The sequence below is a fragment of the Elephantulus edwardii genome, unplaced genomic scaffold (assembly GCF_000299155.1).
Source record: "Elephantulus edwardii isolate Elephantulus edwardi_28Jun2011 unplaced genomic scaffold, EleEdw1.0 scaffold00096, whole genome shotgun sequence".
Taxonomy (NCBI): Eukaryota; Metazoa; Chordata; class Mammalia; order Macroscelidea; family Macroscelididae; genus Elephantulus; species Elephantulus edwardii.
Window position 1 is genome coordinate 10829575 of NW_006399846.1, and position 16662 is coordinate 10846236.

General features: G+C 47.4%; 1 protein-coding gene across 1 annotated transcript in view; it reads right to left on the minus strand.

The window, feature by feature from the left end:
- Nucleotides 1–2195: 2195 nt before the first annotated feature.
- The window catches only part of B4GALNT3 (beta-1,4-N-acetyl-galactosaminyl transferase 3), a 143226-nt gene continuing 128759 nt past the window's right edge, over nt 2196–16662 (minus strand). The window contains exons 10-20 of the mRNA XM_006891327.1: nt 16114–16257; nt 14740–14849; nt 13710–13810; nt 13412–13473; nt 11792–12575; nt 9915–10225; nt 8362–8515; nt 8074–8146; nt 7582–7735; nt 6888–7014; nt 2196–2304 (exon numbers count right to left, since the gene is read on the minus strand). Of these exons, the coding sequence (XP_006891389.1) occupies nt 2196–2304; nt 6888–7014; nt 7582–7735; nt 8074–8146; nt 8362–8515; nt 9915–10225; nt 11792–12575; nt 13412–13473; nt 13710–13810; nt 14740–14849; nt 16114–16257 (2129 nt within the window). The remainder of the gene's footprint in view (nt 2305–6887; nt 7015–7581; nt 7736–8073; nt 8147–8361; nt 8516–9914; nt 10226–11791; nt 12576–13411; nt 13474–13709; nt 13811–14739; nt 14850–16113; nt 16258–16662) is intronic.

The following is a 16662-nucleotide window of genomic DNA, read 5'->3' on the forward strand; positions in this document are numbered from 1 at the left end:
CCCCACATAGAAGGACCACAAGAGCCATTTTTTTCTAAGAAGATGCTATATTTAACCTTTTCCCTCCCATCACCCCCCCTCCCCCACAAAGCATTTCCATACAGAGTAGGAGCCATGCCAGGCCCTTCCCCTTAAGGCAGATGGTATAAAGGTAAAAAAACATCAAACACAAGGCACTGGCCCAAGGATGGGTATGGGTGGGAAGGGCAGAGGGAAGGCTGGTTGGCTCATCAGAAGTGGGGCAGGAGGGCCATTTGGGCCATTGCAGGCTTTGTCAGTGCAATACCCAGGGATGAGAGTCAGTGGCCCCAGAAGGCAACATGGGCCCCACCTAGCAAATGCAGCCCTCCTCACCTGCTTGCTGTGAGCACTTTCCAAAAGGCAGCAGGCTTGAGTTGGGACCATAAAAGGTTAGGACCCAGGGAGCTTGTAGGCATCCATAAGCTATGATCTATTCATTGAAAAGACTTATTCCCCTAAGACAGGGGTATTCTCCCCACCTCCTTCAAAGTTCTCATTCCGTTCTCCGCCATGCCAAGTGTATGCTCTTTGTGAGTGAAACCCACCAGGTAGAACCTGCAAGTCCAAGTGCTGTGTTTCGGGCTCTGCCACAGCATGGAGCTCGGGCTCAGCCGATTTGGCCTCCTGGGCCCTGCTGCTCCTTGCAGTCCTTCTGCACAGCAGACGCCCTGCACTCACCTCCCTAAACGGACACTGGAGTTCCACATCCAGCATCATGTGCACCCTTGCTGAATTCCACAGCAGCAGGGGAGGCAGCAGCAGCAGCAGTAGAAAAATCCCCAGCCACAAAGGCTCTGGGGACTGTTAGTGCAAGATTGTTAGTGCTGACCAACCAGGTGAGGGGGAGCAAACGTGGCAGGAGACCACCAAGGTCAAGTTTCCCCCTGCCCTTCTCCCTCCCACTTAAAAAAATGCTTCACCTTCCCAAACCTCTCATCCTACCCTGCTCCCTGTTTCAACCAAATGCCGCCTTGTCTGCCCAAGGCACAAATTTAGCATATTCCTCTGGACACCAGCCCTGCTAAGTGGCCAGGTGGTGGTGGGGTTTCTGTCTGCTGGAGAGCAAGTCCACAGAGGGTTTGGACTGTGGGACTCACAGGCTTTCCATACCCATTTCCATAATTCCCTGCCTGTCTACACTCCACCTACTCATCTAAAGGAAGTCCACGGACGGATCAGTCCCCCATCGGCTTTCCTCTCATCATATCCTGTGAGAGGCCATGCCTTACAGGTGAGCCGGAAGGAGAGGTGCTTCACTCCCTTCCTTCTTCACCTTGCACGTGTGTACACACAGCCTGTATGCCAGACACTGTCTGATGAAGAGCCCACTGCCCACCAGTTCCTTCACAATGCCCCAACTGTTTTGTCACACTAACAAGATGATGTCAGTTCTGTGCTCCTGGTCAACCTGAAGTGAACTCTACCTGGAGGGTATGGTTAATGCCCTAATTGGTGGCCATGTTTCACTGGCCACCCAGGAGAGATGTATGTCTCTGGAAGGCACGAGCATGGGAGAGAGCTGAGAACTGCTCCCCATGAGGCCAGCCCCTCTGGTTACCAATCAGCTGTCGGGTCAGGACCAAGGGACTTGACGCTACATAGGAGCGGGTCTGAGGTATGCAAGTGGGGACTTTCTCTAGATGTACAACTTTATCCCCATCTCACAGTCAATGCTGGGTCTACAAGGGACTCGACAGCTAGTTTTGGTTTTTGTAAAAAAAAAAAATAATAATAATAACCCAAATAAAATATGTCCAAAAGAAGTTTCCAGTTAATGGTCCATGCTTCCTGGGAGGAGCTCTGGGTAGGTGTGGGCATGCACCCTCCTGCATAAGGGTATTTTATTGCTCAGGTAGTCTTTTCTTCCTTTATCTAATTATTCATCCTTGTCAGGAGCTGGTGCGTCTCTGCTGCTATGAGTGGCTTCTCTTTGCCCTTTTCCCAAAGTCCTCCCTTTCGGAGGCCCCAGGATGGAAAGGGGAACCTTGGCATCTCTCTCCCAGTGAAGAGACAGCCCCGGTGGAGTGGGGGAGTTTTAGCTTGGTGGCCTCAGAGGGCCCAGCCTTTGCTTCGGTCCCTTCCCCCGCCCTACTCCAGCAGTGAGCAGGGGCACTGGGGAGTAACTGAAAGTCAACGTGCAGGAAGTGGTTGGTTCAGCGAGCCATCCCTCAGGATTACGGTGTTCTCACTTGGCGGCGGTTCCACATGCCTCGCTTGGAATGGAAGTGATGGAAGAAGTTCCTGAGGGAGAGACGTTCCACTTCCAGACCTGCTTGGAGGATCCTGTACAGGAAGAAGGTCAGGATGAGCCAAGAGAAGGAGGAGGGGCCCTGAGAAGTCCTGGGTCCCGGAGAAACCTGCTTTTCCCCATCTACGTCAGACCCTGACCATTTCTTCCTGTTCACTTTCCACTAGGCATAGCAAGAAGAGTGTCAGTTTGAATTCTGGCTTCATAACTTAGTAGCTGTTTCATTAATAGAGTGTGTGTGTGTAAATAGCGATAATCTGCTACAAAAGACCTCTTTTAAAGGGTTGAAAAGCCAAGATGTCCCTTTGTACCTGATTTTAAGTCATAACATTTTTTTCAATCATCTCATATGCATATGCGTTATCTCACAAGGAATATGAAAGACTGAAGAGGAACTGACACATTTGAATTATGGTGTTGATAAAGAATATTAAATATACCACAGACTGTCAGAAGAAGTATAGCTAGAAAGCACCTTAGATGTAAGGATGGTGAGACTTCAACTCATGTGCCTGGGACATGTTACCAGGAGGAACCAGTACCCAGAGAACATCATCACGCTTGGTACAGGAGGGCATCAGCAAAGAGCGAGGAAAGCGCAGGACCAGACAGTGTGTGGCTTTGTTTTACTAAGTATACGAAGTCAGAACTGACTTGACTTGTTGATGGCATCTAACAACACAGAAGGGTGGCAGTGATGGATTTTATATGCACTAAATGTCCAATAACTGAATTAATCATGAGGGACTATGAATTAACTCCACTTGTGTTGGCTGGACGCAGAGGGTGGGAACAGGGGACTATCTCTAGGACATTTTGGGACTTTCTGGTATGTGTAGCTCATTGAAAATTTCTCTGATAGGGCTGGGAATAGGTGTGGAATTGGGAGCAATCTCTCTCTCCTTGGGTCTAGTCTGGCATGAAGATCAAGGATGGAGGAAGCTGCAAGACTCGGCTTCTCAAATCATGGCTTCCATCTGCTTTGGGGCCATCTTTGATCTAGCTCTGTCACATTTGGGTTATTTGAAATAAGCTCCCACAACTTCCTTCTTTTTCACCTTAAATTCTCTTAGCATTATCCTCTTCCTTTTCCTTCTTCCAGGGACGGGAAGGAAAGCATAAACAGACCTGATTTTTAAGTCTTGGGTACAACACTAGCTGTAAGATTTGGGACAAGTTGTTAACTTCTCTTCAAGACTCTGCTTTCTTATCTGGGAAAGGAGAAGATGAGATCTACCACAGAGAGGAGGGAGGAGGGGTGTGTGGGAATGAGGTAGTGGTGTGTTGTTAGACACTGTAAGGTTGAATCCTACTCATGTATTAACATGGACAACAGAACTGTCAAGTCGGGCACCATCCTCATAATGGTTGCTATGCCTGAACCCATTATTGCAGACAGGCCGTCAGACTCTCATGTCCACCCTCTCCTTTACCACGCATGACTGTCCTCTCTGGGGACTGATTCCTCCTGACAACATGTTCAACATATGGAGAAGTCTCACCATCTTCTTTTTTCCCCCTTTAGACTTGAGCATCAATTTAATCATTAGCTTTAATGCCCACCAGGATAGGTGTCAACAGTATTTCCCAGGGAAGAATTTTCTAGCCTTGTTCTTTCTTTTTTATTTTTTTTTATGGGCAAAAAGAATATTTTTGGGGTTTTGTTTTTTTATAAATCGTGATTTTTAATAAAAATTCACAGAAAGGTTGAGTTTTCATTCATTCACTGTTGTCCAGTTTCCTCTCGCCCTTCCTCTCCCTCCCCAGTCCAATTAACAACACCTCCTTGTTCCAGATTGTTGTCATCCATATAATGTCTAATCATAAATTCCTTTCAGACAGTTCTTCCCCTCATCTGTTCCAATGCAGTGTTCATTATCTAGCTACCCTTCCTAAATTTCTCACCAGCCCCCTACAACAGTCCTATTTTATAACAGTGGTGTTATGCAGCATATGTCCTTTTGTGACCAAGATATTTCACTCATCACAATCTCTCTCAGGCTCACTCATATTGTGTAGTGGGGTTTTTTTTGTTTTGGGCTTTTTCTCCCCTCTTTTTTTTTCTTTTTTCATTAATTTTAATGAAAGTTTACAGAGACTTAAGATTTCCATTTATTCATTGTTCCACTTCTATGGAGCAATTTGGCTCCATTTTTTAGAAGACAAACTGCTTTGTTCTTCTGTTTGTCCATGGTGTAGTCAATATTCTTTGCCAATAGTATAGTTCAAATGTCTGGTTTTCACATGCATATGAGGTAAGCACAATGCCTTAAGTCAGGCACACCTTAAGTGTCATCTCAAAGTGCCATTTTTGCTTTGCTGACACTTTAAAGAGGTCTTTTAGTTTGGAGCAATGAAGAGTGAAGAAAAGATTCAAAGAAACAGTACAAAGGACGAATGGACCATATGAACCAGTTTCTAGAACCCTGAGGTAAAAAGGACTAGATGGTGCCCAATTATGCTGCTATCCACTCTGAAAAGAGTAACAGGAGGTCCTGGATAGAGTGGGAGAGAAAAAAGGACGGAAGCTCAAATAATAAAACATAATGGCTTTGTTGTTGTAATTGTGTACTGTTGAGTCGGAACCAACCCATAGCTGTCCCTCCAATGAGTTTTCAGAGGTTATTAATTGCACAAGAGGAAACTGCCCATCCTTCTCCCACTGAACAGCTGGTGGCCTCGAACCCCGTGCCTTTGGGATTGCAATGCAGCTTCTTGCCACTAGGCCACCGGAGCTCTATAAGCGCTTTACCGGTCTTATAAAGCTTGGGGGAACCCCAAAACTATGGCCCTTATTTATCCTTCAAATCTGGACATGAAATCACTCTCATGACTCAATTTTCAGGCAAATGATAGGCTCTGGGAAGATACTCATCTCTCAGGAAGAATAGTCTTTGCCCAAGTGTCCCCTCCCGAGGTGCTCCTGACTCTGCTTGTCTACCTACTCTGTTAAACTAGTGACAGATTATACCCTTTGTAGAGCTTTTACCCCATCTCTCTTGTCCATTTCCCCTTTAAGCTCATATCTCAAGGTACCATCTTCTTTCTGTCCTTCTTTTGGCAGTAAACTTCTTGAAAGAAGACACGTATCCAGCACAGCTTCCACTTCTGCACCATCTTCACTGTCCTCACACTCCTACTGACTAGTAACTACTCACTGCAGAATCTTGCTTCCTGTTAAGATAGCCCTCTAGCCCATTTGACAAGGCTGCCAGCTTGTCCCATGAGCCTTCTCTCTGAGCCTTTTCACACCATTGACTATTTCCTCCTCTCCAAAACTCCCTTTTCCCTTAACTTTTCCGGATGCAGAATCTTCTGGAAATCCTGTTGTCCTCTAGTGGAGCACACAGTCTCATGCTGGCAGAATTCTTTCCTGACCTGTTCTCTGTGTCTCTCTTACACACTCGCATAATTTTAGCCTCCTTCTCTGGGCAGTTGTGGAGGGGATGAAGGCTAATATCTAGTTAGAGAAAATGGTGTCATAATCTTACAGACTGCCTTGCTTGGTACTGAGAACATTATCATTTATGTTTATATGTTGTTTTTACATGCCGTCGATTCATAGACAACTCATAGCGACCCTATGAATGAAATGCCTGAACACTTGAATAACTTTCATCGTTTCTCCAAGTTCAAAGAGTTTCCAGAGGCAAGCTATTTTGGAAATGGATGCCACTCCTACTTTCAAGCTTGTTTTAATTGGGGAGCTCCACCAAACACTGTCCACCATGGGTAACCATTATTGCATTAGACACATCAGTGTCACAGTGTTCAGCCTCGTAGCAACCACAAGCTACCTATGTACAGCAAACGGACGGACTAATGCTATACCACTTAGAAATGTGTTTTTAAATAGGAGGCTGAATCACATCATCTTACACCCAACATTCCACCCTAATTCTCACCAGAACCAGCAAACAAGCTTCTGTAGAATCCAGCTGCTGCAGATGACTTCTAAACTGGATCCCAGCCCCACATTGCTGACTAAACACGTTTTTAAATAGGAGGCTGAACCACATCATATCACACCCATTACGGAGTCAATATTCCACCCTAATCCTCATCAGAAACAGCAAACAAGCTATGTTTGTATAGCTCAACAATCCATCCACCCCACCCCCCCACGCCCCCGGACAGCTTACTATATTTTTTTCCATATCTTTAGTTTCTACAGAAGCCCTGTGACATGGACAGAGAAGTATTGTCCTGTACCCATCGCTATCACCATATATATAGAAACTGAGTCTCACTGGGCTAAAATTGACCTCTAATAAGTGGCTGAGGGGAGCTCTGGTAGCATAGTCAGTATAGAGTTGTGCTGCTAACCCAAAGGCGGTATCTCTCTGGAGGTTCAAATCCACCCTCAGCTCTGAGAGAGAAAGATGGGTAATCTTCTTCCATGTGATTTACAGCCTTGGAAAATCCACTGGAGGGTCAGCTATGAGTAAGATGAAGAGCCTCCACTAGTTTCTGTGCTCTTTGCATCACATTTGACTGGCTTATGTGTTAGGAGTCTGTGGCTGGGGGATCATTTGCCGGTCTAGTTTTGTTCCCTCCCCAGAGAAGCTTCCAGGATCAAATTCCAGCCTCTCTCAGATGCTTTCTTGTCCACAGTTACCTGTCTAGCAGCTCCCAGTCCTCCCCGCCCCAACGGTCTCGGAACTCCTTGGTGTTCATGCCTCCGATTCTGTCCAGGTCTGACTTGTAGATGCCGAGTAGCCCGAACCCATTCACCTCCCAGTAGCCTGTGGACAAACAAGAAACAAGACCAGGTCAGGCTCGACTCATGGGACAAGGAGGAAGGACTGGAACCCCAGAATGTGTTCCCAAAGTTTTCTGAGAAGGGAAAGGAGAGATGGCCTTAATGTGCTGGATGAGGTCAGCTGAACTCAAACCTGTCTCCTCTGAAAAAGTCCCTTGCCTGTTTTGCAAGATGACCATTAACCAAGGTCCATCAAACCAAAGGGCCGACAACACTCTTACAGACAGACTCTAATAACAACAGCCACTGAACGTGCAGCTGAGTATCGGTTTCCTTGTCTGTTTTCCTTTCCAGAGGCAGGAACATATATCCTCAGAGAGGCACGTAATAATCGTTAAAGACATACATGATCAATGAATGAAGGGGATCATGAGACTGGAAATGTTTGCTGCTGCCATAGCTCTCGGGGCCCTCCTCTGGTGGACCGTTCAGCTGAGTAGGGGCAGCAGGAACTGGGGCAATAGGAGGAGATGCTGACACTGGCAGACATGACCGTGTTCTACTCAGGGGTCCAGGCCAGAGTAGTCTTTGAGGGTAGGCCAAGACTCACCCTCAGGCCACTGGGGGGTGGCCCCACAATTCAGCCTCATCACCATAGGGGCGAAGGCCATCTTGCCCTCCACACAGTGCTTCCGGATGATGTCAATGACTCCAGCTGGGAAGTGGATATGGAGGTCGCAGAGGAAGATGATGCTGTGTGAGTCCTGGGGACAGATGCAGGCAGGGTCAACATGTCCAACTGACCAAGGTTGAGGCCAAGTCACTCTCTACAATCTCTAGGCTCTTCCCGCAGTGAAATGATTTTCAAAGCTCCACAAAACAAATTGTTGGAAAGAGTCCCACAGTACTAGCCCTTATCAGTGTAGTTCTTAACAATCAGAGGGGGGATTCTGAGCTCTTCCCATTCCTTCTGAATCCCAAGCATTGTGGATGAGGGGCAAAGCAGATATTTCCACCTTACTCTTCTGCCCTCCAGGAGCCAACCTAAATATCTCTTGCCAGTCTTTACTCACACTTCCCAAGCCCTTCCCAGGCAACTCACCTTCACCAGGTCTATGCCAGCCTGAAGGCCAGCCGAACGCTCAAAGTTTCCGCTTAGCTTCATGTACTGGTAGCTGTAGGATGAAGAGAGAAAAGAGAAGGCAGAGTATCAGGACCTCCAATGTGGTCACCTGAAGGAAAACGGCAGGCGCAGAGAAGAGATGGGGTTATGTGCAGGTGGGTCCTCTGGGCAAAGGCAGAGCCCAGGAATCAGGAGAGCTGAGTGGGCTGCTGGCCCCACACGTGACCCAGCAGTCCTGAGACTTGAAGAACCAAGGGCCCACCTCACCTCCGCAGCTTGGACCTCTTCAGCGCCATCTCAACATCCATGTCCTCGCTGCTGTAGTCGGTGATGATGATATTGAAGTGTGGGTCACCAGTGACTTGGAACAGCCTTTCCATGTCTCTGATGAACTGCTGCACCCAGCGTGCCTGGTTCTTTACTACCTCAGTGGACAGGAAACAGAGGTGGTCAGAGGTCAGCACCCCTATTCTTGGTGACAGCTTGTGTTAAGAGTCCTCTTCCTGGGAGATAATGCAACTCTGGGAAGCCCTCAGCGATGAGACACAGTGACACAGGACAGAGGGACAGCTCACAGCTGAAGGCGCCTCTGTATCTTGTACCCTGTACACCTTCCCAGGCCATGAGAGGATCTTGGGCTGGAGTCAATTCTACCCAGAGCACCCTGACAACCTCTTGTCATAAAACCCCGAGATCTGTCCACTGTATTATCATCCTTTATTACCTGTTACATCCCATTATTGTGCTCCTGCTATTCTATGTTTCCCTTCTCATAAAATCCAGCCAATCTTCAAATCAACAAATGAATGGAAAGAAAAACTATGGTACATTCACACAATGGAGTACTACACAACACTGAAAAACAATGAACTCATAAAACATCACACAACATGGGGGAGGCCAGAGGACATTATGCTGAGTGAAAGATCTCAGTCATAAAAGGACAAATACTGCCTAACACCATTGTTATAAAATAGGACAGACATGGGGGTATGGGGTGAGGAAAGAATGCTAAAAGAGTGACTAGATAATGAACATCATCAGAAGAGGGGAAGAATTGTCTGGAAGGAATATATGATTAGGCATTTTATGTATGACAACAATCTGGAACAAGGATGCATTGTAGGAACAGCTGGGGAGAAGAAAATGTGCAATAATGAAAAAAATTATAAATTAATATTTTCAATGTTTAAAAAGAACCCCAAACAATCATCCAGTCCACCTTAGTAAGTATCCTCCTTGTCTTAATTTCAGGTCAGTGGTATCCCATCACATAACAACTTCAACTATTATCATTCCTGACCCTGAAGCCTGCTAAGATGTTGGAATGTTGGTAGCATCAAGTTAAATGCAACTCATAGCAATCAATCCTATGAACAACAGAGCAAACTCCTACCTTATCTGGCACCGTCCTCACACTCTCCCCCATGCTTAAGCCCATGGTAGCAGTCACCATGTCAATACATCTCCTTGAGGGTCTTCTCTTTCAGACTCTATACTTTTCCAAGAACGATATATTTTTCCAACATATGTCCAAAGTATAGAGATGAAGCTTTACCGTTCTTGCCTCTAAGGAGCACTCTGTACTTCCTCCACAACAGACTTGTTTGTTCCAGGATCAATTCCTCCCTCTAACCTTTACTAGTCATATATCCATCGATAAGAATACTTTTATTTTGTGGACCTCAATTTCCTCCCCTGGTAAAAGAGCCTCTCTCACAAATTGTTATGAGGTCAAATTAGTGATCAGACCTAGGGGCTCATGCTCCTGTTAGGAACTCTGCCCTGGTTCCAGCACTCGGGCTCAGCTTGAAGCTCACCAGGCACGATGAAGTGCACCACGGCTCGGTGATTCCAGGAGAAGCCCTGGGGCCAGCACAGCTTTGGGTCTTGGGCTCGGCCACGTTGCCGGCGACTGTGTGGGTCCCAGACCAGGCCTTGCAGGTTCCGAGGCTCGACTTCCTCCCCACCAGGTGGGTCGATGCCCTGCCAGCCTCGTGTGGACACATACTCCGAGAGCCGTACCAGGCGCTGGCCTTGGTCCAGCAGTTCAAGCTCCAGGAGGTAGCGCCCCCCACGCAGCTGGTCCTGTCGTTTTTCCACATTCACAATGCGCTGTAGCTGGTACCTCCTAGAGGAGAAGAGGAGAGGGGCTTAAGTAATGCCTTTCCACACTCTGGGGAAGCATGGTTTTGCCAACTGGCTAGATATAGGGCCTCAAGATGCTCAACTTCTCTAGGATTCAATGCCTTCTACTTTACAAGCGTACTCATCGAGTCTGATGACCTCTGAGGTTTCTTACAGCTTTACGGTCCTGTCCTAAGCATTTATAGTGAGCGAGCAGGGTCCCAGGGAACGGTCTTCTTGAGAAGTTGACCCTTATTAATAAAATGCTCTATCCAAATTAAAGAAAAAATGCATAAGACACATGGGCTATTAGGTAAATGTTGACTGTCTAGCTCAGTACTAGTCATTAGGGAAATACAAATCAAATTCACAATGAGATACTCACTAGGATAACTTCAATTAAGATAGTAACACATGTCAACGAAGGGATGGGGGAAAGGGAGCCCTCAAACAGGCTGATGAAAATGTCAACGGTGCAACCACTTTGGGAAATAGCCCGGCAGTTCCTCAAAACATTGAACACCTGAGTTACTATATGAATTAGCAATTCTACTCCCAGGAATACATCCAGGACATAGATCCACATAAAAACTTCCACAAGAATGTTCACAGTAGCATTATTCATGTAGTTAAAAAGCAGAAACAACCCAAATGTCCAGTTAGTGAGGACGAGACAAAACGTGGCATATCTGTGCGATGGAATATTGGTTTGTGCCATTCGCCACTGAGCTCACTTCCAGCTCAGAGTGAGCGTACTGTACAGGAAGAGAACTGGCTGCACAGGACAGAGCAGGTCACCAGGTCGAGTAGCTCTGAAATGTCCACTCGGAGTTAGCAGCTGAGCATTTGACCATTACACCATCAAGGTCGCCAGGGCTCTTCAGTGGATGAAAATTTTAGTCATTAGAAAGAAGTACTCATAATATGCTCAAACACCAAAGAGCCTTGAAAACACTAAGAACTATCACATAGTCCCATTGACATGAACTATCCAGGACAGGCAAATGCCTGAAGGTAGAAAGTAGTACTGGTTGCCAGGGACCAGGGCGAGCAGACAGTGACTGTTAGTGGTCATGAGCATGAAAATTCCTTTTAAGGTGATGAAAATGTCCTAGGATTAGAGAATGGTGATTGTTGCTTAATCTGTGACTGTTAAAAAACAGAATTTATACTTTAAAATGATGACTTTTATCTTTAAAATGTTAGTTAAATGAAAAAGCAAAAAGCCAAGGAACAAGAGCCATACCTCATGCTCCAGGCCTTCTAAAACTTCTGGAGCTATCATTTCCCCACCCCCACCTCCCTACCCCCCAACACACACCCTTTTTATCCCTAGCTTTGTCTGTTGTGTCTTTTTGCTTGTTCCTTTCTTGAGTGAGGGGGTGTTAGAACCTTTGCTGCTAATAGAACAAGCACCTGACTGGCCCAGATTGTCTCCCAGGAGGGAATCAGGGCATCATGCCTTTCCCAGGAACCTGGGGGTGATGAGGGGCAAGTCCCACCATGTCTACAGCCGGAGGGAACTACTGGCTGCCATTGTCCCTGGCCCCAGGAGAGCCCTTTACCTTACCCCCGGCTCCTCTGGTTGAGCTTCTTCAAGAAGACCCGCGTGACCTCAAGAGCCTCCTGCTCTGGGAGCAGAAGGTTGCCGGACGTGTTACAGTTCAGATCAATCCAGTCAGACCGCAGGGCTTGGAAGTCGAGGTTCCGGGCACTAAAGGTTTGGTCCCAGTTCACGATCGGGTCAAACACGGGCACATATTCGAATACCTCGCTCACATCCTCTTCCTCTTCTTCTCCCTCTTCCTCTCCCTCCACTTGTCCTTCCTGGCCAGCTGCCACCACCACCTCCTCCTCTTCCTCTCCAGGCCAACCTCTCTTGGGCATCTGAGGCTCCATCCTGTCTCCCCTCCTCTGCTCTGCAATGAATGACTCCACTTGGTTTAGCCACTGGGACTCTTCTAGAGTTTTCCTGGGGCTATCGCCAGGGGGCCCAGGCCTCTTAGTTTGAGGCAGGTTCCCTGCCAGGTGCCCAGTGAGCCACTGGGGAGAACGAAGAGACTCTCGGCTGGGTTCAGGACTGGGTTTTCTCTCCTTCTTCTCTGGTTGCTGGGCTGGGATGTCACTTGTCTTCACTAGAGAGGGAGATGTGATGTTCTGTTTGGAAAAGGGCACCAGCAGGCCCTTCTGAGACTGAGCCAGGAGCTTGCGAAGGCTTCGGAGATGGTAGTCAGTGACCTCCTGCTCCCGTCCAGGGGTTGAGATGGGCACCCGAAGGTCCTGGTTATTGGCAGCAGGAGTCTCTTCTACCACATCTCCATATGGGGAATCTTCCAGAAGGTCCTCTTCAGAAACTGCAAGGTCACATCATTAATAACAATCATTCCTCATGTATCACATCAGGAGGTTTCCACCTTTCTCCCAGTAAGACACACCGATGGCTGATGATCATGTGTGTGGCATACTCAGTGCCTCTATCACTCATATATTATGGGGCCTTGGATGTTTGACTCAACCCCAGTTGATTTCATTTCTTCCCATGTATAAAAGGAACAATAATCCATCTCCCACAAGGTGGCTGTGAGGCTTGAGTGAGAGAAAGTACATGAAGAGCTAGCAGAGGCCTGGGACACATAGGGATCCAACAAATGGTCCCAATAAGCCTGATACCTCAGCAAGGTGTGCTTTGCTAGAGCTGAGTTTTCCCAAATGGTGTGTCAGAGGCTGAAAGCTGCCCAAAGAACGCAAGTAAATCCCAGGGCTCCAAATCTCTTCAGCTGATCCCAGCATGCTGCTAAAAGTAGTGCCATTTGGGGAGTGTGGGGAGAGGGAAGAAAATGTGCAACAGTAAAAATAAAACTAGGGAAAAAATTTAGTGCCATTTCTAACAGCTCAGAAAAAGAGTATGAAAATGGTTGCACAACTTGAGGAATATAATAAAAATCAGTAAATTGTACACGTAGAAACAAAACTGGATGTTTATTGTCTCAACAAGACCAAGATAAAGAAGATTTAAAGAAAAAAAATAGAGCCATTTTCTACATGTGCCTTGCCGAGAACTGCATGTGAGGACAGGGGTTGGATGTTAAGCTCTTCAAGGGCAGGGCTGGTAGGTTCTGACCTTCCCTTAGAAACAGACTGTGGTCACCCCTCCCCGCCTGACCTGGAGGCTTCAGCGGTCACCCTGTACCTGGCGGCTCCGGCCCCTGCTTGTCAGGCTGGTCAATCTTGATGTACTCCTGAAAGCTGAGCCTGTGGGAGGAAGGGAGGTGGAGATGGTGCTGAGGGTCCTGCAGGCTATAGCGGGAGCCCAGTCCTGGCTCCACTGGACATCCAGCAAGAGTCTGAAGTCCTGCTCTGGGCTGGAGTGAAGGGAAGAGGCTGGTGAGCAGATATGCCTGTGACTGGTGTGAGAATAGCCCTGATCTGTAGCTCATGTTGAAGAGCCCCCTATAAGGCAAGTTCCTGCCCCACTCAGTGTCACTCACCTATCCTGGTAGTAGGTGCTTTCCTGGTAAAAGCATTTGTTCTGAGTCTCCATGTGGCTCAGGCGGGTGTAGTCGTTGGGGTAAACATAGGACAGGTGGACCTGGAAGGATGGAAGCAGTAGCAGAAAGAGGACAGGGCCTTGGGGATGAGAAATCCCCAAGTGGGATCATACAGGGCTCCAAGGGACTTGCCCAAGGTGGCTTTGAATGAAGCACTGGTCTTACTTAGACCGGGATTCCATTCCTTGTCTCCTCTCCTGGTCTCTCTGGACTAAAGGCTACCTCTGAGTCAAGCTCTGTAAACCACGTCATCCTCATCTCTGTCCAGCTCATGCCTCAGCAGCAATCAGGACCACTCCCTGTTTCCTCTGCCATCTGATCCCTGTTACTTTTACAGTCTCCTTCTCTGTATTTACTGTTTCCATTGGCCCCTTTAAATATAGCTCCAGTCATCTCCATGTCCACACTTCTCAATTATAACCCATCCATCCTCTCAGCTGATGGATGATTTCTGACCTCTTTCCTGCTGCCTCTAGCATTCTCTACATAATCATCTCTACAACCCGATAAACAGACATCTAGAACACTAGAATGATGTCATGTTCATTCTGCCTCCTCAGTTCCTATAGATAGAGAAAGTCTCTAAAGCTAACTACACCTCCGTAGCTGGATCTTCCCCAGCACCCTGCCTACAAGTTCACTTGTAGGCAAGGTGCTGACTGACCAGTGGTAGGACTGCCCCAGGCAAGGCAGAGCTGCATGGTCCTAGCATCAGGGAGATTAGGGAGTCTTGGGCAGGTCCCCTGATGTCACTGGGGCATAGTTGAAGGTAGGTTCTTAAAGCAATAAAATTCCCACTGTGCAGGGAAGTCCACTGGCAGCAGAGGAAATTTGGAAAGTAAGTGTGTTTAACCCAGGGCTAGGGCGTGGGGACCAGGGCAAGGTTGTCCTCACCACCTCCCATCCTAGACGTGGGCAGTAAACCCTCTTCCACTCTTGTCCCCCCACTGCTCAGGCACCCAAGACTTACAAACCGGAGTCCCTGGTAGCGCTGCAGAGGGAGCCCATCCACCAGGTAGCTGGGTTTGTAGGGACAATCAGGCAGGACGTGGCGGAGATGAGACTTAGGGATCAGAGGCACTGAGAGAAAAAGGAGGGGGGTAAGGTTGAGAGCCAGAGAGTGTCACGAGTACAGAGCCTCCTGGCACAGGGTGAGGGCTGCAGTCCTCTGCTCCAAGCAGGACCCTTCTCCATTCACCAGTGGCAGCTGTGGCCAGTCACTAACCATTAGCAGCAGCTGCCAGACTCAGGGTGACACCACTCTCCTGGGGCAGGAGCACTCAAGGAGCACCTTAGTGGCATAGGACTCAGCACGCAGCCCCAGGTATAGGGCACAGAATTTGCTAGGTGCTGTCGAGATGCTTTCAACTCACAGCAGCGCCACGTGATAGAGGAGAACTGCCCAACGGCATTTTCTGGGCATTTTTTATGGAAGCAGATCACCAGGTTTTCTCTCTCACCGAGCAGCTGCTGGGTTTAAATTGTTAACCTTTTTATTAGCAGCCAATCGCTTAACGTTGTGCCACCAGAGCTCCTTTCACTACAGCAAAAGCTTATAAAAATCCAAGAGGCCACAAAGCCCTCACCCCAGTACAGTATTAAGAACCCTAAAAACAAAGCAAATGCAGAAAAGTGATATAATTTTTTTTTAAGTATCAATAACTCCTTCCTTAGGTCAAGCATCCCCTTTTGTTCCATTTGTCCTTTTTTTTCAGATGTAATTTTTTAAAATGCAAAACTGTCAGCAGGAAGAATGCACACAGACTCTCGCACCTCAGTGTGAACATACTCCTCTCACTGGAAAACATGAGTGGGACTCCAACTGTAATATTTGTAATTCAGGAGGAGTGCATGAAGGACTTCCAGGGTCAAATTCTATTTCCTGGTCTGTGTTAGTTATACAAACATATCCTCCGCAGTGACTGTGTAACTGTTAAGTCATAACACACGTATTTTGTACTTTTCTGTAGGTGTGCTATGATTGACACTATCACCTTACAGGACTGAGTATAACCGCTTCATAGGATTCCCTGTGGGCTATAAATCTTTACAGAAGCACACTGCCTCATTTTTCTCTTGCAGAACAGCTGGTGAGTTTGAACCCCTGACCTTTTGGCTAGCAGCCTTGAATATTTTAACCAGTGATCCACCAAAGCCCCGCCTTTTACTACAAAAAGAAGAACCCCAACACTCTATAACTTTCAGGATACTGTGCAGGAACTAAGTCCCGTGAATATTCCCCACCCCGCATTCCTCTTCCTACCACGTGCCAGCATCCTCTGGACCTACTGATACACTGTCCCCAGACATAAGGGGAGTTGAAGGTATGTGGCCAAATTCTTACCTCGGTAGAGGGAGTCCCGAGGGTCAGGCCGCAGCATGTCAGCGGGGGGCTGCTCATCTCTGGGAAGGGCGTCTGGGAACTCTGTGTGGCTGGCTGCCGTCTGTGGGATGTGGCCCACCTCATCCATCCTGAGGATTGTCTCATCTGAGCCCCAGGGAGGAAGGAACAAAGAGAAGCTGTGAGTCCTGGAATAAGCCCAGCTCATAACCAGCTCCCCTGTCTCTCTGAGAGGCAGGAATCCACTTAGGACAAGGGATGATTTGCACAGGGTTCTGTATCCCAGTGCAGCAGCATGGGATACCCACCACCACTCATCCTAATCTGTAGCTTTAGCTACTTGTCTTTCTATGATTCTTGCACCAGACCCAGGGCTATTCCACACCATAATCTCAGGTGAGTTGGAAAAAGACACTTCTTCCTCAAAATGCTTTAATGCTAACTACTGGAGATCTATCATTATAAATACATTATAAATACATTATAAATACTGGATGGATAAATAAAATATGATATATATATACAATGAAATACTACTCAATCCTAGAGAGA